Here is a 21,501-nt window from a genome sequence, read left to right as displayed (position 1 = left end):
TCTACATGTGACCCCACGTATTCGACGTTTTTTACGAACGGCGCATGCGCCGTCCGTGAACGTTTCCAAGTGCGCATGCTCCAAATTACGCCGCAAACTGTCAATGCTTTCGACGTGAACGTAACTTACGTACACCCCTATTCGCGAACGACTTACGTCAACAACATAAAATACGACGCTGTTCGGTCGTTTCCGACGTCCATACTTAACATGACTTACCCCTGCTTTATGAGGGGTAACTTTACGCCGGAAAAAGCCTTACGTAAACTACGTAAAAAAATGCACCGGGCGGACGTACGTTTCTGAATCGGCGTATCTACCTAATTTGCATATTCCTCGCGTAAATCTACGGAAGCGCCACCTAGCGGCCAGCGTAAAAATATGCAGCCTAAGATACGACGGTGTAAGAGACTTACGCCGGTCAGATCTTAGGGAAATCTATGCGTAACTGATTCTACGAATCAGTCGCATAGATACGACCCCGCCACTCAGAGTTACGACGGCGTTTCCGGAGATACGCCGACGTATCTCCTATCTGAATCCGGGCCAATGTGAATATAACACTTATATATAATAACACCAATGTGCTCAAAAAAATATGACCCTCAATATGCAATCTCAATAATTCTATGAATCAGTCGCATAGATACAACCCCGCCACTCAGAGTTACGACGGCGTATCCGGAGATACGCCATCGTGACTCCTATCTGAATCCGGGCCAGAGAGTAGAATTGTTCAGCTTAGAGTTAAAGTAGTCCCAAATACTTAAACACTGATATATGAAAGAAATGAGACAAATGCTGCTAACACCTAGTTATTCCACTAGATGTCACCATAGCACCACCCATAAAGTGACCATGTCCATTAAGGAAACGTTCACCTTTTGTAACATGTTACATCCATATTCAGGGTGTAACATGATACAATGCATGTCCCCCGCCCTTCTCTGAGTCCCTGTTTAACAGTGAGTGGGGGGGGGGGGGAATCTTCTCCCCCTGCTCGCTGCCACAATCTAAAGAAAACGCAGTCGTGTGGGCCACATCATCTATTCACTGTGTTTTGTGAATTGGAAAACTACAAGTCCCGACAGCCTTTGCGGCTGTCGGCTTGCAGTTCTCAATGAACTACTATGGTATTGGTGAGCATTCTAGTAGTTCATTCTCTCTTTCTGTCAGTGTGTATCTGCCTGCCCATACAAGGTTTTAGCAGACACTGACAAGTCTGAAGGAGTCCGGCATGGTACCCACAATCTGCTGATCGTGGGTGCAATGCTTTACACCAGGGGTCTCAAACTGGCGGCCCTACAGCTGCGAAACTACAAGTTCCATCATACCTTTGTCTGTGGAAGTCATGCTTGTAGCGGTCAGCCTTGCAATGCCTTATGGGGCTTGTAGTTATGCAACAGCTGGAGGACCACCAGTTTGAGACCAGTGCCTTAAAGGCTCCAAGTCCAAAAATAATAATAAATGCAAATTGTCTTAAAGGAGTTGTAAAGGAAAACATATTTTTTTTACTTTTACCTACAGGTAAGCCTATAACAAGGCTTACCTGTAGGTATAAAGAAAATCTCCTAAACCTGCACGGTTTAGGAGATAAATTACCCTCACAATGCGCCGCTGATTGTAGCGGCGCATGCGCAGGGGGGATCTACGGCGAAAGGACCGGCCGCCGCCGGACCTTGCCAAATTTAAATCTCCCGCACGTCATCGCCGCTCCAGCCAATCACAGTGCTGGAGCGGCGATACCCGGAAGACACGCCGAAGAGTCAAGCTGATATCTCGTCCCGGCGTGGACCAGGTAAGTTCTACACACCTCGTTCCAAGGTAAGTATTTCATAATGAGCTAATATGCGGTGCATATTAGCTTATTATGACTTTTGCCTTGCAGGAGAAAAAAAATAAAAAATGTTGATGCGGGTTTACAACCGCTTTAACTGATTCCTTTTAAAAAATTATTAAAAATAGATACAAATCTATCATATAATGTACCTACAGTTTCTAGTTTCGTCTTTGCATGTTGTTTCCTGCTTTTGTGATGTACAGAGCCAATACAGGGCAGTGATGGTTTAGAAAACAAAATTGATTGGTGCTGTGGGGTTTTAGACACACAGTAATCACACCTCCTTGATTAGTGACCACAGAGAGAAAGCTCCCAGTACTGTGGTTATCAGGAAACAGACAACCAGGAAGTGTGGAGATCAGAGAAGAATTACAGCAACTTGAGAGCAAAAACGAACAATGAGGACATGAAAACAGCACTGCATTAAGGTAAAGGAAGCTATTAAGATTAAAAAAAAAAAAAACTTTACAAACCCTTTAACCGTAAAAAGATGTGAATTTATTTTTACTTTATATTTGGTATTTTTCCATTTATATAGCAAACAACCAAAAACTCAGGGGAGATAACTACCAAAAGAAAGCTTTATTTGTGTGAAAAAAATTATATAAATGTAATTTATGTACAGGGTTGCATGACAGCACAATTGCCAGTTAAAATAGCACAGATCCCCCTGCAGCACCGCACTGAGCTGTATATACAGGATCTTAGAGATGAAAGGCACTGAAACTGAGGGAGAAGCGGAGCCACCACAGTGAGCATGGCCATGCAGAAAGCCTCTTCTAGCAGAAGTATCTCTCTGTACACATCAAGACAAACTGCTGGGATGTTTACACTGCATAAGGAAGCCGGTTCAGTGAGTAACCCGACTCCCATGTTTCTGATCATGGTCATATCCACTGTGCAGTGGAGGTACCCATACAGTCCGGGACCAACTATTTCGCACAGGCTGGACCACCAACATGGGTAAGAGTCTCAGCACCAGATGTTGGGTCATGGCAAACCATATTGCAGGCAGAATATCAGTCATCTGGCTTTGCATTTACTGTTGGCATTTCTCACATTCACATGGCAATTGATCAACACCAAGTGGCTTGCATCTCCCTCTTTTGCATGACTGACTAGCATATTCTATAGCATGTCTATATAACTGGACTTGAACTGAGCACAGTATCCACATTCATCTGGCAACTGTGTTCTTCATACACGCATCCTGCATTCATCTGCTCATCCATTAGACAGGCCAATTCGGTTGGTTGCAGGCTGGTCGGTAAGTTGTGCTGGGAATCTCTTTGGTTTTTGCATGCGTTGCCCTTCCATGTGCTCGTTGCTGCAAAGACCAGTTACAGGTGAGGGTAGTGGCCATTTATTTGTGCTCATCCATCAATTCCAGAGTGCAGCTTACAGCACACACATATGACTTTATAAGTGACCTATGACAAGCAGTAATCACCGATTACTTAGCTGAATATACCATCTGATGGCACATAGGATCCGTATACCAACTGCAGATTCATAGTAGCTTTGCTCCTGGTGTGACATGGCGCTGCAGCCCATACATGTACAGCTTCATGTGCCAGACCACTTGGGCAATTACTGGCCCATTTACAAGCTCTCCTTTCACCACTTGTGGTTTTAAGGTGGAGCACCATCTAGATCAGGGATATGCAATTAGCGGACCTCCAGATGTTGCAAAACTACAATTCCCATCATGCCTCTGGGTGTCATGCTTGTGGCTGTCAGAGTCTTGCTATGCCTCATGGGACTTGTAGTTCTGCAACAGCAGGAGATCCGCTAATTGCAATTCCCTGATCTAGATCACAGTCCCTGTAGGTCAATCAGATCCATGTGCTGGTGCGGTGCCCTGTGGTAGGGGTATTTTGGGGGGTATCTCTGCCCCAGCACCTTAAGGGAGGACCACATGACAGATTTTAGAGGAAGGGTTTGATGTGTGGGTGAACTACAGGTAGCATACACCAGTGGTTCACATGCCAGAGACAGATGTCTCACTCCTTAGAATTTCCATACTGAAAAAGGGCTGAAGTATGCTTAGATTGGGTTGTAGGTAGAGCTGCCATTTCAGTTAGCCTACAACAGTCCTAGGATGCAGGGATCTATATATAGGCATTACATAATAAACTGACAGACAGAGGAAAAGAATCATTTTTAATTGTGTAAGAAAAACAGTTAACACATACTGAAACACAATGCAAATAAAAAATAAAAACACTAACAAATATTGTTGCTGTATAACTTTGCATACAGTCTATTTACTCCCAACAGCAACAACGTTATGTGGATTCAGAGGAAAAAAATCCTTTTTGCCCGGATTCCCACATTATAAAGCTGTGCTCACAGAGACCGCTTCACCCAGATGTTGTCGCCCAGACTTCATTCTTCCTCAGTTGTAAATAAAGTTGAACCTGTCAAAGAAATAGAAAGATTTCAGCTTCTTGTTTACTGCTGATGTAAATGTGTCATATAAAAAAAAAAAAAAAAAAAAAAAAATCACCCTTTGATCTATGGCCATAAACTGCATCTCTTGGATAACAGGCTCCATGCACACTGGCTTAAACCTTGCTTCTACATCGCTTCTTTTGTGTTCTACCTGTAGAAGCAGCTCCATGTTATCCTATGTGTCCATGCACATTAGGACGTATATGAGCGTTATTTGCTCCCAAGAGAACAGGTCTTTTTTTTTTTTTTTATTGTTGTAAAGCTTTATTTAAAAAAAAAAAAAAAAAAAAAACATGTCATACTTGGCTCCACTGTGCAGCTCGTTATGCACAGAGTGGTCCCAATCCGCAACTTCTGGGGTCCCTCGGCGGCACTCGCAGCTCCTCTCCACATCAGATAACCCTCTAGGACAGGGATCAAACTACAGCCCTCCAGCTGTTGTAAAACTACACATCCCATGAGGCATTGTAACACACTGACATGACGGGAATTGTAGTTCCTGAACAACTGGAGGGCTGTAGTTTGAAGACCCATGCCCTGGAGAAGCGCTCTCCCGAGTCATTCATTCGGCACCCATAGCCGCGGAATGTATGACTTGGCCCCGCCCCCAGCATCATTGGATTTGATCGACAGCAGAGGGAGCCAATGGCTGCGCTGCTATCAATCTATCCAATCAAGAGCAGGGACCCCGTGGAGAAAGGGACATCGTGTCATCGCCGAGTGAATTCCACGTGTTAGGTAAGTAAAACGGGGGGTGCTGGGGGGGCCAGTGACTGCCAGAAGTTTTTTCACCTTAATGCATAGGATGCATCAAGGTGAAAAAACATGAGGATTTACAACCCCCTTAAGCCCAGTGTACATGGAGCCTCAAGCTGTTATGAGATTGTACAAAACAACAATGCAATATGAAAGCCTAAATAATTGGATTGAATCATTTTTTTCCCCCCCTCACACCACGTAGTTTTGGTAAATGTAAACGAGACTGTAAAGATGACGCATGCGGCAACCCTAAGAGAAGAAATCGGATTATCTTGCGTTAAAAACTGTTCAATAAAGCCAAGTGCTGCACTCACAATAGATAAGTTCTCTGCAGATTAAAAGGAAATGAAACAAACGAAAACCCACCGTCTATGGCTGGTCATACACACTGTTTGAAACTCAGCAGGTTCACCAGGAGAGTCAAACCGTTAATGGGCAGGCTGAATGTACCAAGTTGATCAGTCGATCAACTTTGGTACAACCAGCCTGCCGGATTTGCTTAAGAGTATCACTAATAGCTATAGAAGAAGGAAAATCACCGCTCAAGGTGGGTCTGCTATAGGGTCATACACAGGTGTAGGATTCCAAGGGTGCTGGCAGTGCACTAGGCAAGCATGGGCGTAAAATGAAGGATGGGTGGCCGCACTCCAAACCAAACAGGTTGTCTTTATTTAAACGAACAGCAAAACATACCAGATCACAGCAACAGAAACAGGAGGATAACCGACGTTTCGCACTGACTTAGTGCTTATTCATGGCTCATATCACTAATAGCTACTATAGCCGCTAGTGAGAATTACTGTCTTCTCCGGGCTTCCCCACCGGGAGAATACAATTGTTTAGCAGGAGGAATTCCCCTGTCGGTCTGTGTTGATGGTGAAATTGTGCATATTTCTTTCCTGCAACCCGCGGTTGCAAGACAATTTTTTTTTTACACAGTGTATGGCCAGCCTAACTTTGCCTAAACTTGCCCTTAGTACAGCTTCCTAATTTTGAATGCAGCAGTCAACTGGTAATTGTGCAAATATCGAAAATACCCATTGATGTTAGGGCTCAGGGAGGCCAGGTTTAGGCTCCAGTGTTCTTTGCACACAGAGAAGGTTTCCTTCACACCTACAGTTTATAGGAAAATGTATCAGTCTAGACCAGGGATCTCCAAACTACAGCCCTCCAGCTGTTGAGGAACTACACTTCCCATGAGGCATTTTTAAACTCTGACATTCACAGACATGACTAGGCGTGATGGGAATTGTAGTTCCTGAACAACTGGAGGGCCGTAGTTTGGAGACCCCTGGTCTAGACCTTAAAGTCACCCCACTGCCAGGTCGAAAACCTTACAACAGTGCCATCCTATAAAACAGAGGTCCTGGGGGCATTGTGTTGACATATTGCTCTTTTGAAGAGCTGTGGGTGCTGTCATCTGAAATTTGTGCCTTCTTGAACAGTGTGTCGCCCCCCCTCCCACTAACCCCTACTATGCCCTGTAGTGATGTAGGGGTCAGCATAAGGAACCAGAGCACTTAGTGAGGAGGGACACACTTGGAAATGTCAGAAAGCAGCATCATCCAGTTTCTCAAGGCAGCCAAGTTTTAAACTCTAATGCCACGTAAACGCGACCGTTTTTTTAAATGTCATTGAAAACTATCATGTGTGGGCTTCAGAGCATTTTTCGGGTTCTGAAAAACAGCAAAAAAAATAAATAAATTTGAACATGCCTTTTTCACAACGTTTTTAACGTTGTCGTTTTTCGGGTTGTAAAAAAAATGGTGTGTGGGCTTTAACGACGTGAAAAATCTGCGCATGCTAAGAAGCAAGTTATGAGACGGGAGCGCTCGTTCTGGTAAAACTAGCGTTCGCAATGCAGTAAGCACATTCATCACGCTGTAACAGACAGAAAAGCGCAAATCGTCTTTTACTAACACAAAATCAGCTAAAGCAGCCCAAAGGGCGGCGTCATCCGCATGGAAATTCCCCTTTATAGTGCCGTAGTACGTGTTGTACATCACCGCGCTTTGCTAGAGCATTTTTTTTTTTTCACGATCGCGTGTAGGCAAGGCCGTTTTAATGATCAAAGTTAAAAAAAAAAACGTTTTTCTAGAGCCTAAAAAACTTTGTTTTTTACAACCCAAAAAACGATCGTGTGTACGCGGCATGAGAAGACATGGGTTTCCTAAAGCAACATTGAGAACAGACTGCATGAGAGCCTCAGCTGCCTCCAGAAACCAATTTCTTTGTAGAGCTCTCATCACTAGGGTGAGAAAAAAAAGAGACAAAACACAGGGAAGGCTTTTCACAAAGTCCGCCTTTCCCCGTTTTGTTCAGGTTGCTGAGCAAGAGCAAGAGTAAGATCACTGCTTCCGAGATTCTCAATTATTCTCATCAGCGGCTGTATTTATAGTGTACATAACCCACTGTTTTCACAATGAAAACATGCTGTACTCAATGCATATGAACACTGAAGCCTGGGGCAGGCAGACAAAATGTGCCTGCAATCCATTCACACCATTAGGTAGATTCAGGTACGACGGTGCAATCTTGCGGCGGCTTAGCGTGTTTAGGCTACGCCGCCGTAAGTTAGCTAGGCAAGTACACGATTCTCAATGTACTTGCCTGCTAATATACGGCGACGTAGCCTAAAGCGGGCGGGCGTAAGGGCGCCAAATTCAAATGTGTTGGAGGGGGGCGTGTTTTATGGTAATGAGGCTTGACCTCACGTTTTTTTTACGTTTTTTTTAATGCGCATGCGCTGGGCGCCTACATTTCCCAGTGTGCATTGCGGCTAAGTACGCCGCACAGGCCTATTGATTTTGACGTGGACGTAAACGACGTAAATCCCGATTCGCGGACGACTTACGCAAACAACGTAAAATATTCGAATCTCGCGGCGGGAACGGCGGCCATACTTTAACATTGTTATTCCACCTAATAGATGGAATAACTTTAGGCCTGCTAATGCCTTACGGAAACGGCGTAAAACTACTGCGGCGGCCGGGCGTACGTTCGTGAATCGGCGTATCAACTCATTTACATATTCTACGCCGACCGCAATGGAAGCGCCACCTAGCGGCCATCCGAAATATTGCACCCTAAGATAGGACGGCGCAAGCCGTCTTATCTTAGATATGTTTAAGCGTATCTCTGTTTGAGCATACGCTTAAACATAAGTCGGCGTCGATTCTGAGTTAGGTCGACTTATCTACTGATAAGCCGGCCTAACTCTTACTGAATCTACCTACATATGTCTAGGCACTAGGAGGGCACAAGATCAGAGTTCATAGTAACAAATGGCTAGAAACAGTGTGGCTGTGTGCAGGAGAATGTACAAGTTTAAAACAAGAAAATACAATATACTTTCCTATCCATTTACTAATGCTAGCAGCATAAGGATTACACATGGTCCACGATAACAGAAAGTTAAGATTCCCTTTAAGTGTTTAATTCCACAAATTTTCACCCGCATCTAACTTAGCAATACAGTAAAATAACGATTGTCCAGAAGGTCCCCAATAGTATTTACAAATTGAACCCTACTAGATTTATGGAGGAATAATATAAAATTTGGTCTAATGACAATCTGCTCCGATGTACACCTAAGCTTGTTTGTGATTCATGATTAACAACCTTCTTCTGGATTATTAAAGCGGAGGTTCACCCTAATAACATGTATATCTGACCAACTTCTTTACATTCGTAACAAGTATAGTCCGCAATTTTTTTTTATTTTTTTTTTATGCTTTACGTACCTTGTAATCCATCTTTTCAATCTACCTCTCCCCGCGGGAGTAGGCGTTTCTATGCCTAGGGGGATTGTCATCTGGGAGGTCGCCCAGATGACTGACGTCTGTTCTCCCTGGCGGTTAAGGCCCCGCCCCCGTATTGCGTAGGCGCGCACGAGTTGCAGAGTTTCTGAAAGAAGCCGAATATGCGAGTTGGCTCTATACGGCGCCTGCGCTCTCCATGTTCGGCTTCTTTCGGAAACCCCGTAACTCGTGCGCGCATACGCAATACGGGGGGGCGGGGCCTTAACCGCCGGGGGGAACAGACGTCAGTCATCTGGGCGACCTCCCAGATGACAATCCCCCTAGGCATAGAAACGCCTACTCCCGCGGGGAGAAGTAGATTGAAAAGATGGATTACAAGGTACGTACAGCATAAAAAAATAAAAAATAAATTGTGAACTATACTTGTTACGAATGCAAGGAAGTTGGTCAGATATACATGTTATTAGGGTGAACCTCCGCTTTAAGTACCCTATGGTTTCTAGGAAGGTAAAGCTAAATAAATCTACAACAATATTAAAAAAAAAATCTGCATATAATGCAATGAGCTATGCTTTACTTACCTACTGAGAAGCTGTGGAAGGCTGGAAATGATGGGGCCATAGCCTGGTGCATTGTCATACAATTCAAATAAAGGGGCGGCAACAAGTTTGTAGTTTTTCGGGACTGCAAACAGTGCTAAAAATACAATACAAAATATATATGAATTTACATTAACTTGTTTAATTTTAGGAATTGGATGTAGCTCTACATTAAAATAGACATTGTCACCTTACCCATGTAGGGAAAAGTCACAGAGTCTCAGCAAAGCTGTCCCCCCTTCCCCTGACACCCTTATACTCAACTTGGCTGCTGTGTGATGCCTTCCTATCACTAGTACCCAGCACTTTCAGGTATGGGGCATCATGTGTCTTGTTCTCTGGTGAAAAAATCCCTGGGCCTAGCAGCCAATCGCTAGGTCAGAGCACAGTCATGTGATTGAAGAAGTGACAGCACTCCCCCAGGTTACCAACACCACAGATTTTAGCGCTAGCTGCAGTAAAGTAAGAAGCTGCAAGGGAGTGCAGACAAGGTGAAAATAAAGGGGTAGGAGACACTGGCATATATTTACTAAAGGCAAATCCATTTGCACCACAAGTGCACTTGGAATTGCAGTCTCTGTCGATTTGAGGGGGAAATGCAAGGAAAATAAAAAACAGCACTTTTGCTTGCACATGATTGGATAAAATCAGCAGAGCTTCCCCTAGATTCAGATCTTCCTCAGATCTACAGCGACTGCACTTCCAAGTGCACTTGTACAGTGGTTTCTTCAAAACAGGTAAAGATTTTATAGCCTTCTGGGGACATCTATGTATATAGTGTGCGACACAATGTTCAGAACAGGAGTTGTGGTTAATATATTATACGTGCAAATTAACTGAACTAACATTTGGTGGAGTATTTTACAACTAGACATTTTTAATAGCCGAGAAGATGCTGACTTATTTATTGAAATGAGCCTGGTAGACCCAGCTACCTAGTCATAGATCTTAAAGCGGAGTTCCGTCGAAATTATAATTTTTTTTTTTAAAGTCAGCAGCTGCAGTATTTGTAGCTGCGGACTTTAAAAAAATAAATAATTTTAAAATATGGACACTTACCTGTCCAGGGCGCCCACGATGTCGGCACCCGAAGCCGATTTGTCCCTCAGCTCCCGGGTGCTGCCACCGCCATATTCGGTAAGGGAATCAGGAAGAGAGGACTTGCGGCTTCACTTCCTGGTTCCCTACTGCACATGCACGAGTCGCGCTGCGTGATCTGAATGGTCCCTGCTGTCTTCTGGCACCTCTGTCTCCCAGAAGACAGCATGGGGGACGAAGGAGGCGTCGGCTGTGGCATAGATATCCGCGGATACTGCAGTTATCTATGCCCGGAAGTGGGAGCAAAATACCTGTGTTCCGAAAAGCGGAAGTTCCATTTTTGGGTGGAACTCTGCTTTAAGGATTCTAGCAAGTCATTGACAGTTTTCCTTTACCTTTCTCCTGCAGCTGTACCAGAAACAACTTCTTGTGTTCTTTGGGTTTTGTGATGTGTGCAGGAATATATGGATACTGAAAAAAGAAGGAAACAGTCAATTTCTTTATTTTTTTGGGAGGTAATGAACTAAAACACATATTGGTTGGAAATGTTTGCACTACTAACCTGTGGGGGTTCAAAGTTTGGCCTCCACCAATTGCCAATGCAGTCATCTATTACCCAGTCCTGCTGCACCCCGTCCTGCCTGCCAAGAATCTACAAGGAGAAAAAAAAAATAATATAGAACAAATTGTATATTATAAAAGCATTTTGAACAGCACACAGTTATCCCCCCTTAAAACTAGATCCCATAATCTGTGATTCACGTTTCTATGACAGATGTATAATCTATTATAATCAAGAAAACTGAGAAAAACATGCAGGCTGCTACATTTATCTTCTTTTTTTCCCCCCATAAATGCTGTTAACTAGACAGACAAGGGGGAAAAGCCAAATGAAATCAATCTCCAAAGATGCATCTGGACAGACTAGCCTGTGACTGCACGGTACTGGGAATCACTTATCTTCACAATTTACATGCTAGGGTATGCTGGCTATGTTGTAAAGCAAACCACGGGACTGTGCACTAAATTACTTAAAGGGGTTGTAAAAGGTACAATTGTTTTTTTCCCTAAATAGCTTCCTTTACCTCAGTGCAGTCCTCCTTCACTTACCTCATCCTTCCATTTTGCTTTTAAATGTCCTTATTTCTTCTGAGAAATCCTCACTTCCTGTTCTTCTGTCTGTAACTCCACACAGTAATGCAAGGCTTTCTCCCTGGTGTGGAGTGTTGTGCTCGCCCCCTCCCTTGGACTACAAGAGAGTCAGGACGCCCACTAACACACAACTCCTTTATCTGCAACGTAGAGAGCGTCCTGACTCTCCTGTAGCCCAAGGGAGGGCACGAGCACAACACTCCACACCAGGGAGAAAGCCTCGCATTACTGTGTGGAGTTACAGACAGAAGAACAGGAAGTGAGGATTTCTCAGAAGAAATAAGGACATTTAAAAGCAAAATGGAAGGATGAGGTATGTGAAGGAGGACTGCACTAAGGTAAAGGAAGCTATTAAAGCGGGGGTTCACCCTTAGAGGGCACTTTTCCCCCTTAGATTCCTGCTCGTTATTACTAGGGGAATCGGCTATTTATTTTAAAATATGTGCAGTACTTACCCGTTTACGAGACGCATCCTCTCCGTCGCTTCCGGGTATGGGCTTCGGGAATGGGCGTTCCTTCTTGATTGACAGGTTTCCGAGAGGCTTCCGACGGTCGCATCCATCGCGTCACGATTTTCCGAAAGAAGCCGAACGTCGGTGCGCAGGCGCAGTATAGAGCCGCACCGACGTTCGGCTTCTTTCGGCTACGAGTGACGCGATGGATGCGACCGTCGGAAGCCTCTCGGAAGAATGTCAATCAAGAAGGAACGCCCGCTCCCGAAGACCCATACCCGGAAGCGACGGAAGAAGATGCAGCTCGAAAACGGGTAAGTACTGCACCTATTTTAATACAAATAGCCGATTCCCCTAGACCGAACGAGCAGGAATCTAGGGGAAGAAAAAAAAAAATTTTAGAAATGGGTGAACTCCCGCTTTAAGGAAAAAAAAATAAAAATTAAAAATTGTACCTTTGCAACCTCTTTAAAAGTAACCATTTGGTCTGTTTTAAGGGATGGACAGCCATGTAATATGAAGGCGGAACTCGGAGAAAACAGCTAAATACATACAGTTTCCTGTGTCACCTTTCTGCCTTTGGTCTGGTCACTGGACAATGAATCAGCATCATCAGCTCTGTCCAATGAACAGGTAGCTGTGCTATGAGGCGGTTACCACTGACCCAGAAGTAGCAGTAATTTCATGATCAGCAGCTGTCGTATTTATCACAAAATTGGCTTGCCAAAATTATAAATCTTTTGGTAGCTAATCATAAACAAAATCTGCTATTGAACTGTGCAATTGGTGTTTGCTTGAAGTTTCACCATCATGGTTTATTCCAATCCTCACTTGACAGAGAACCAACATCCACCTCTCATGGTGACTTATTAGAATAAGCAATCCATGGATTTCTAGTTTTGTATTCTAAAGATATTAGTAATTTAAATGAAGATCCAGTGAAATAATCAAGTGAACAGTCATGAAATAGTTTACAAATAAAACTAAGGAAGCTGAAAGTGGTGTAGATAGAGGTAAAAAAATAAAAATAATTAAAAAAAAAAACACCTTGAACTAGCCCCCCCCCCTCCCCAAATACTTACCCGAGTCCTGATCAATATAGTACTGTGCCCGTCTGCAGCAACACTGGTTCTCCCTCTCACCTCTAAAGCTTCGTACACACGATCAGATTTTCCGTAAAGCATCTGACTTTTGTCTGAAGGGCATGTGCCTGGATTTTGTCTTGAATACAAACGGCACACAATTGTCAACCAACAAACACGAACGTACTAAAGTACTATGTGGGTTTTCAGCTCTTGAGCGCCACCCTTTGGGCACCTTCTGCTAATGTCGTGTTTGGCGAGTATTGATTCCAAGCATGCGTGTTTGTACTTTGGACTTTTGTACACACGATCGGAAAATCTGACAACAGACTGTTGCCCACGGAAAATTTTAAAGCCTGCCATCCAACATTTTCCGATGGAGACAAACTGTTAGATTTTCAGCCAACAGTCTGTCAAAACACAATTCTCGTTGGAAAATCTGATTGTGTGTACGAGGCTTAAAGAGGATCTCCCGCGGCCATTCGTTGTTTTTTTTTTTTGGGGGGGGGGGGGGGACATTAAATTATTTATTGCGTATAAACAGAGGACTCACGCTTCTGTTGTTCAAAGTCATCCACTATCCGATTTCGTTTGAAATGATAAGTTATTAAGTGTGGCAGTCCAGGACCTCTTTTCATCCAAATGATAAGTTATATTATTATTGCAGCGCCGTTTCCATTTTGCTTTTGGGCAATGTGAAGCCCACAAGCACGTCGACTTCCGGGTTTCCATCTAAACGGGCGTCACATTCGGCTCTCCTATCAGATTGCTCTGGAAGTGACGTCCCGTCGTCGCCATCTTGCTACACCGCTTGACCCTTCTCACTCTATCATTACTGTGCATGAGTGTGGGGAGCAGCAAGATGGCGGCGACGGAACATCACTTCCGGATCAATCTGTGACGGGGAGCCTGATGTGACGAGCCAGCGTTGCGCTTTATGGAAATCCCGCGATAACTCCGAGGAAACCTCTGCAGGATATGACGCTCTGCCCGAAGAAAACCCGCAAAAGAAGAGACAGGAATCCGAGTGACAGCTGCTGCTAACAAAGGTACTGCCACAGAAAAAAAAAAAAGTTCCGTTCCGTTCTGCATTCTTGTCTGTTTTTTGATTAAGCCAATGTCTTTAAATAGGGTGGAGCTCCGCTTTAAGAGGCTCAGAGACATTGGCTCCTACTGCTTTCAATCAAATGCTGTAAAGGAGGTAGCAGGGGGTGGAGCCAAGCTGTGTGTGTGTGTCAAACACACTGCCCGGCATAGGAGTGTAGGTGCCCCCCCCCCATAGATAGCGGCTTTCTATAGTGGTGCATCAAGAAAAGGAGAAAAGAGTGCGGGCAAGGGAGCCCAGAAGAGGAGGTGAGAGCTGCTCTGTGCTATATCATTGCACAGAGCAGGCAAGCATAATATGTTTGTTATTTTTAAAGGAAAAAAAAAAATATACAATATATATTTATATTTTGGGCAGCTAGGCTTTGACCTTTGTATACATTTCCAGTCTAAGTCTGCTGGGAACACTGAACAAGCGCTTTAAAATGATGACATACTTCTGTCATGAGTCGTTTCAGCCCTTCCACTTCATCTTCCCCTGGATTCAGTTCACCTCCCGGCCTGCAAAAAAAGTAAAAGGAATATGCTGAAAATGTAAAATTAGTGATAAGGCAAACCTGTGGCCATATTAACTAGTTGCCGACCCGCGAGAGCCTGTAGCTCTACGTCGCCTCGCGAAGCGGCCACTTCCTGACTCCCGCGCGCGTGCCTGTCGGTCGCTATCACCGCCGGGCACTCGCGACCGCTCGTTACAGAGCGGAAGCTGTGTGTGTAAACACACAGCTCCCGGTCCTGTCAGGGGAGAAATGCAATATAATGTATGAACAGCGATCAGTCATTTCCCCTAGTGAGGCCACCCCCTCCCCCTACAGTTAGAACACACCCAGGGAACATACTTAACCCCTTACCAGCCCCCAAGTGTTAACCCCTTCCCTGCCAGTGGCATTTTTATAGTAATCCAGTGCATTTTTATAGCACCGATCGCTATAAAAATGCCAATGGTCCCAAAAATGTGTCAAAAGTGTCGCAGTACCAAAAAAAAAACACTGATCGCCGCCATTACTAGTAAAAAGAAAATAGATTAATAGAAAATGCCATAAAACTAAACCTAAACTGAGGAAAAAAAATTGTTTTTTTTATATATTTTTGGGGGATATTTATTATGGTAAAAAATATAACAATAAAATGGTATGTACGGCAAAAAAAACAAAAAAACAGCATACTGTAGATGTCGGAAGTATGCTGGATGTAATGGTATATAGATGTTTTTTAGGGTGAACCTCCGCTTTAAAACGGGAAGAGAACATTTTCTAACACAATCTGAACTTTCTAAACAGTATATAAAACGTGAAGACAGCAGATATGGATGTAAAACCTATGTAGGGAGATTTGGTTCATCTCTGTGTATCATCTGAGGCTGTTCACTTCACTGGGTGTATGGAGGGTTTACATCCACTTTAATGTGTGCTGCATTACAGCAGCCTATTCATTTGCATAGGCAATCTAATGCACCGAACCAGTTGCATGCACCATTTTTTTGTGATGCAGTGCACCATAGCACATGGACGTTTGATGCTGTGGGTTGCAGTGCAATGCAAGTGCGTTGGGGTGCCAATAGGAATGCAGAGCAACAATATAAACCCAGACTAAAAAGAGTGGGTGCAAACATTCTTTCGCTTTTTAGCTCATTGACTTGGTACTTCTACAGTTCCAAACTACTGTGACTAATAAGTAATGCTGCACTAACTTTACAAAGTCACTGAGGAAAGCCCAATGTAAAACAATATCGGACGAATGATCTGATGGCTGCATTTTCACTCAATGCAGTACATCCACACTATTGGTTTTGATAAAGCATCTACTTCACGTGAAACGCGTCAACCCCTGCCTGTCAGTGTTGGGTTGTTTTTATGGACTTTTGTATACATCAATAAAGCCGTTTTTGCATTGAGTGAGAGTGCAGCCATCTAATCATTCTATTAGATTGTAAGTTCATCTGAGCAGGACCCTCTTAATCCTCTTGTAACGGTATTGTCTCCCATTTATATTGTAAAGCGCTGCGTAAACTGTTGGCGCTAGGGGTGCAACGGATCACAGTTGATCCGTGATCCGAACGGGTCACCCCCTTCGGATCGGAACACACTGTGATCCGCAGATTGCCGCGTCTCCGGAGCTAGGCCCAAAGCCGCGGCCTTTCCTAATGTTATGGCCGCGGCTCCGGAGCCAAGCCGAAACCGCGGCCTTTCCTAACGTTATGCCCCGGCTTCGGCCTACCTCCGGAGCCGCGGCCATAACGCTAGGAAAGGCCGCGGCTTCAGCCTAGCTCCGGAGCCGCAGGAATAACATTAGGAAAGGCCGCGGCTTCGGCCTAGCCCCGGAGCCGCGGCCATCTTGGTACACCCGGCAGCGGCCCTCCTCTGTTTACACCCACAGAGGAGGAGCCGGCACTCGTGGGACACACGCTAGGAGTGTCTGTACTGCCCGAGGGGGGGGGGGGGGGGGTCTCTTGACCTGAGAGGAGGGGGGGGGGTCTCTTGACCTGAGAGGAGGGGGGGGGGTCTCTTGACCTGAGAGGAGGGGGGGGTCTCTTGTACTGAGAGGAGGGGGGGGGTCTCTTGTACTGAGAGGAGGGGGGGGGGTCTGCACCGAGGGGGTACTATAGTTGGGGGGGAGATGTGTATATTACAGTGGGGAAGATTATTATTATTATTTTTTTGCAGATCCGAAAAATGATCCGATCCGTGACTCCTGATCCGAGGAACGATCCGAACCGTGAGTTTTTTGATCCGTTGCACCCCTAGTTGGCACTATATAAATCCTGTATAATAATAATTCATCCAATATTATATCTGCAGCAGGGGCAGGGCGTGCACCTCATTAACCACAGCGCAGGCCGAGTACTATAGCTGGACGTTATCTGCAAGCAGCGGGATTTCGCTACAATATAAAACAAATGCCCAACTCACAGCTTAAAAAACGTGGTTCCCAGTTGCAGTAGGAGGACATGGGGTAGCCGATGTTCATGAACGATCAGAACCCCTTCCACAGTGCGTCTCATTCCAATCTTATCAAACTCTTCCCGCATCCGCTGGAAGCGGGCCGCCACAGAGCTGTCCTTCTCATATAAAGGCTCCTTTGTACCAAATGTGTAATTTGTAAGAGGATATCTGAAAATACAAAAAGTAGAATAAAGTCAGATAACACACAGACAGACATTCTCCTCACTGTATGTTTGTGAATCTGGGCAATGATGCACCAAGTTTCTTTAAGATTTTATCAGAATCTTGAAATACAATACGATATTCTTATTGTACATAAACCATAAGAGTCAAAGTGATGTCACAACTTCCTAAAATGTCTAAAAATAATCGAGAGCAATGTAACAGCTTCACTGTTGGCTGGGCTTGACACCCAGCCCCATACCAAAGAAGAAAAAAACAATGATAATGATAATAGGTGAAAAAAGAATTGCTACATTCTAAAAGCCTGAGAAATCAATGCTATAGTCACTTGGTTGGATGGCAACCCCCTCACCCCCCCCCCCCCACTACTGTCTGACCACACTGCTCAAAGGGAGAATACTTAAAAGGGGTTGTAAAGGTACATTATTTTTTCCCCTAAATAGCTTCCTTTACCTTAGTGCAATCCTCCTTCACTTACCTCATCCTTCCATTTTGCTTTTAAATGTCCTTATTTCTTCTGAGAAATCCTCACTTCCTGTTCTTCTGTCTGTAACTCCACACAGTAATGTGAGGCTTTTTCCCTGGTGTGCAGTGTCGTGCTCGCCCCCTCCCTTGGACTACAGGAGAGTCAGGACGCTCTCTACATTGCAGATAGAGAAAGGAGCTGTGTGTTAGTGGGCGTTCCGACTCTCCCGTAGTCCAAGGGAGGGGGCGAGCACGACACTCCACACCAGGGAGAAAGCCTTGCATTACTGTGTGGAGTTACAGACAGAAGAACAGGAAGTGAGGATTTCTCAGAAGAAATAAGGACATTTAAAAGCAAAATGGAAGGATGAGGTAAGTGAAGGGGGACTGCACTAAGGTAAAGGAAGCCATTTAGAAAAAAAAAAAAAAAATAGTACCTTTACAACACCTTTAATGTGGTCTGAATGACAGCACTCGTCTCTGACAGCAGGCACATACTGGAGATGAGCGCCATTCAGCACAGCAGGAGCGGAGAAGTCAGATCAAAGTGCACACACATGCACTCAGAACTGGCAGAACTGTGCGATCAGCCGGCTGCTGGTAAACACAGGCTGCACTGACTGGTCGGAGAGGTTATATAACCTCCTCCTTGGCAGCCTCAGCCACCTGGACTCAGGGAACTTCCCACAGTCAGCGGCTGGTCACAGCCCTGGCATCACAGACTGTATAAATTCCTCCCTGGCACGTCTGGACCTGGCCTGGGGAAAGTATACAAACAACTGTGCACAGTTAGTGGATAAGCTGAAACGCTGCAAGAGAGGGGACAATGACTACTGCTCTGGCTGTAGCTCACCTACAGGAATGCCCACAAATTGGGCTTCAGCCTGGGGTGGAGCCACAAGCCAGCACAAACAGAATAAAAAGCAGTTTTGTTTTTTTTAAATACACTACATTGTCAAATGTTACGCACAATTGGCACCTTGGATGAGTCAATTTAGATTTTTAGAATGTAGTTCTAGTTCTTCCTGAAGTCTGGGCTCGAGAAAAAACTGCTGTTGGAGCCCCTCTGCAACTCGAGAATAAGTTCACCTTTAATGACACTTGCAAAAATAACCCTGTGCATTAGCTTCCCAGCACATTAATATGCAGGCCTTTGTTTTGTAAACTAATGCTTACTTTGCAAGCTGATTTTACCAGTGGTCCTGCTTACAATGCACAGCCCCTGCACCCCATGATCCAGCACTCGGCTTCATTCCCTACCTAGTACTATGCATGCGCAATCCGCTCTGCTGTGAAAAAGAAGGTAGGGCATTTAAAAAAGTTATCTAAATGGTGAACTAACTCTTTAAATGCACATTTTTCTAGGGGGGATTGGAATAGGGTGAAAACACATCCCTGGAGCATCAAACAGTGAGGGAAGTGCCGGGGGGGGGGGGGGGGGGGGGCGGCAAGAAATAGGGTAAGTACATCACTTACTTCATCATCCCCCAAGAAAACAGGCAGTTAATCCCTGCAATGCAGAAGAATCGACACTGCAAGGACAACTTTTTACTAGAGCGGACAGTTTAGAAAGTTTAATATTTTTATTGCTATCTGTGCCTTCCTATCCCGGGAAAGACCACCCCTCCCACTTCCTGTGTGGCCTAGGGATGTTAATAACTCCCACTTCCTGTGTGGCCTAGGGATGTCAATACCTCCCACTTCCTGTGTGGCCTAGGGATGTCAATACCTCCCACTTCCTGTGTGGCCTAGGGATGTCAATACCTCCCACTTCCTGTGTGGCCTAGGGATGTCAATACCTCCCACTTCATGTGCCGGGGATGACATGGCTTCCCACTTCCAGTGTCAGGGGGGGTGACCACACCTCCCATTTCCTGTATGTGCTGGGAATGATATATATGGCTTCCAATTTCCGGTGTCAGGGGGGTGACTACACCTCCCATTTCATGTGTGTCCTTGGGATGACGACACCTCTAATATCCTGTATGTCCAGGAACACTCACACCTCCCATTTTCTGTATGTCCAGGATTACCCACATCTCCAATTTTATGTATGTCCTGGGGATGACATGGCTGCTGATTTCCGGTGTCAGGGGGGTGACCACATCTCCCATTTCCTGTGCGTCCTTAGGATGATGGCACCTCCAATATCCTGGAACACCCACACCTCCTATTTTCTGTGTGTCAGGGGGGAGGACCACACCTCCCATTTCCTGTGTCAGGGGAATGACCACACCTCCCATTTCCTGTGTCAGGGGAATGACCACACCTCCCATTTCCTGTGTCAGGGGAATGACCACACCTCCCATTTCCTGTGTCAGGGGGATGACCACACCTCCCATTTCCTGTGTCAGGGGGATGACCACACCTCCCATTTCCTGTGTCAGGGGGATGACCACACCTCCCATTTCCTGTGTCAGGGGGATGACCACACCTCCCATTTCCTGTGTCAGGGGGATGACCACACCTCCCATTTCCTGTGTGTCCAGGGGATAGCCACACCTCCCATTTGTTGTGAGGCCTTCAGGTGACTACACCTCCCCTTTCCCTGTATTCCGGAGATGACCACACCTTATGGGGTGTCACAGAGACGAGAAGGAAAATTGTCCTAATGGGGTCACAGACAACTAAAAACCAGACAAAATATATCTCTAGCCAACTTTTGCTTGGACAGAGTAGGGGGAAGTCAGACCTCTGTCTGTTTTCTATTGTGGTGTGTGTCCCCAGTGGGGATATTTACTCCTCCTTTTGTGATGGTGATGGAGAGGAAAATGTCCAATGGGGTCGCCTGTTCTAGGGACAACTGTCTAAAGCTCACCGTCAGATTGCATGGTTTATGGTGAGCCTGAGCTCATTCACATGGGCATATAGATCTTTCCCATGCATAGACACTGCTGTATATAGGGGCTCACTGATTACTATAGCGATGCTTAGATGTGTACGAAGAGATCTGCTGTACACACCGACATGCAGCGTGGTTTCTGCCCACGTGAATGAGCACTAAGAGGGGAATTCCTCTCTCTTTGGGAGATTTCCTCTGACTTCCTGTTGTGTCTCCAGGACAGGAAGTGAGGGGGAATGTTCACAGACTGCAAAAACATGATCTGCCAGAGGATGTAACCCTTCCCACTCCATCCAATAATACAAAGGTCACCCATACACTGACTCCTCCCCTCTATAATCACAACACAAGGGGTTGATTTACTAAAACTGGAGAGTGCAAAATCTGGTGCAGCTCTGCATAGAAACCAATCAGCTTCCAGATTGTATTCTCAATTGAACAAGCTGAAGCTAGGCGCTGATTGGCTACCATGCACAGCTGCAGCAGATTTTGCACTCTCCAGTTTTAGTAAATCTCCCCCATAGAGTACACAGCAATAATAACACGCCGGACTGTCCCCTCCCCCCCCAGGCTCACAGGTTGATGGTCCGCTCCAGGGTGAGTGGCTTGGTCTGAGGCAGGTACTTGTTCCCGAACTGGTTCACCCCTCTGGGCCAGCCTGTAGACGAGCGGTTCGGCGGGATCACCGACATGCTGGTCGGGGAGGAGAGCTGCTGCCTGGGCCCCGGTGCCGCCTCTTCTCTGAGTTTCGAGCGCTCACAGATCCGACAATGGTGAGGAGGAAGGAGCAGGACGTCACTTCCGGCAGCGGGGAGAGGAGCATCATCAGAG

The 21,501-nt window shown here is 45.4% G+C and overlaps 1 protein-coding gene across 1 annotated transcript; it reads right to left on the bottom strand.

Moving 5' to 3' along the window:
* Positions 1 to 3,986: 3,986 nt before the first annotated feature.
* NUDT21 (nudix hydrolase 21) lies at positions 3,987 to 21,471 on the bottom strand. Its single transcript, XM_040329154.1, has 7 exons — positions 21,247 to 21,471; positions 17,148 to 17,348; positions 14,679 to 14,742; positions 11,014 to 11,103; positions 10,847 to 10,922; positions 9,396 to 9,510; positions 3,987 to 4,260 (listed from the first exon to the last, which is right to left on the bottom strand). The coding sequence occupies exons 1-7, from the start codon at positions 21,360 to 21,362 to the stop codon at positions 4,239 to 4,241; spliced, it is 684 nt and encodes a 227-aa protein (XP_040185088.1). The 5' UTR covers positions 21,363 to 21,471; the 3' UTR covers positions 3,987 to 4,238.
* Positions 21,472 to 21,501: the final 30 nt, after the last annotated feature.

The sequence above is a fragment of the Rana temporaria genome, chromosome 11 (genome assembly GCF_905171775.1).
Source record: "Rana temporaria chromosome 11, aRanTem1.1, whole genome shotgun sequence".
NCBI lineage: Eukaryota > Metazoa > Chordata > Amphibia > Anura > Ranidae > Rana > Rana temporaria.
Note: the sequence above shows the minus strand (reverse complement) of the source record. Positions and strands in the feature narration are given on the sequence as shown.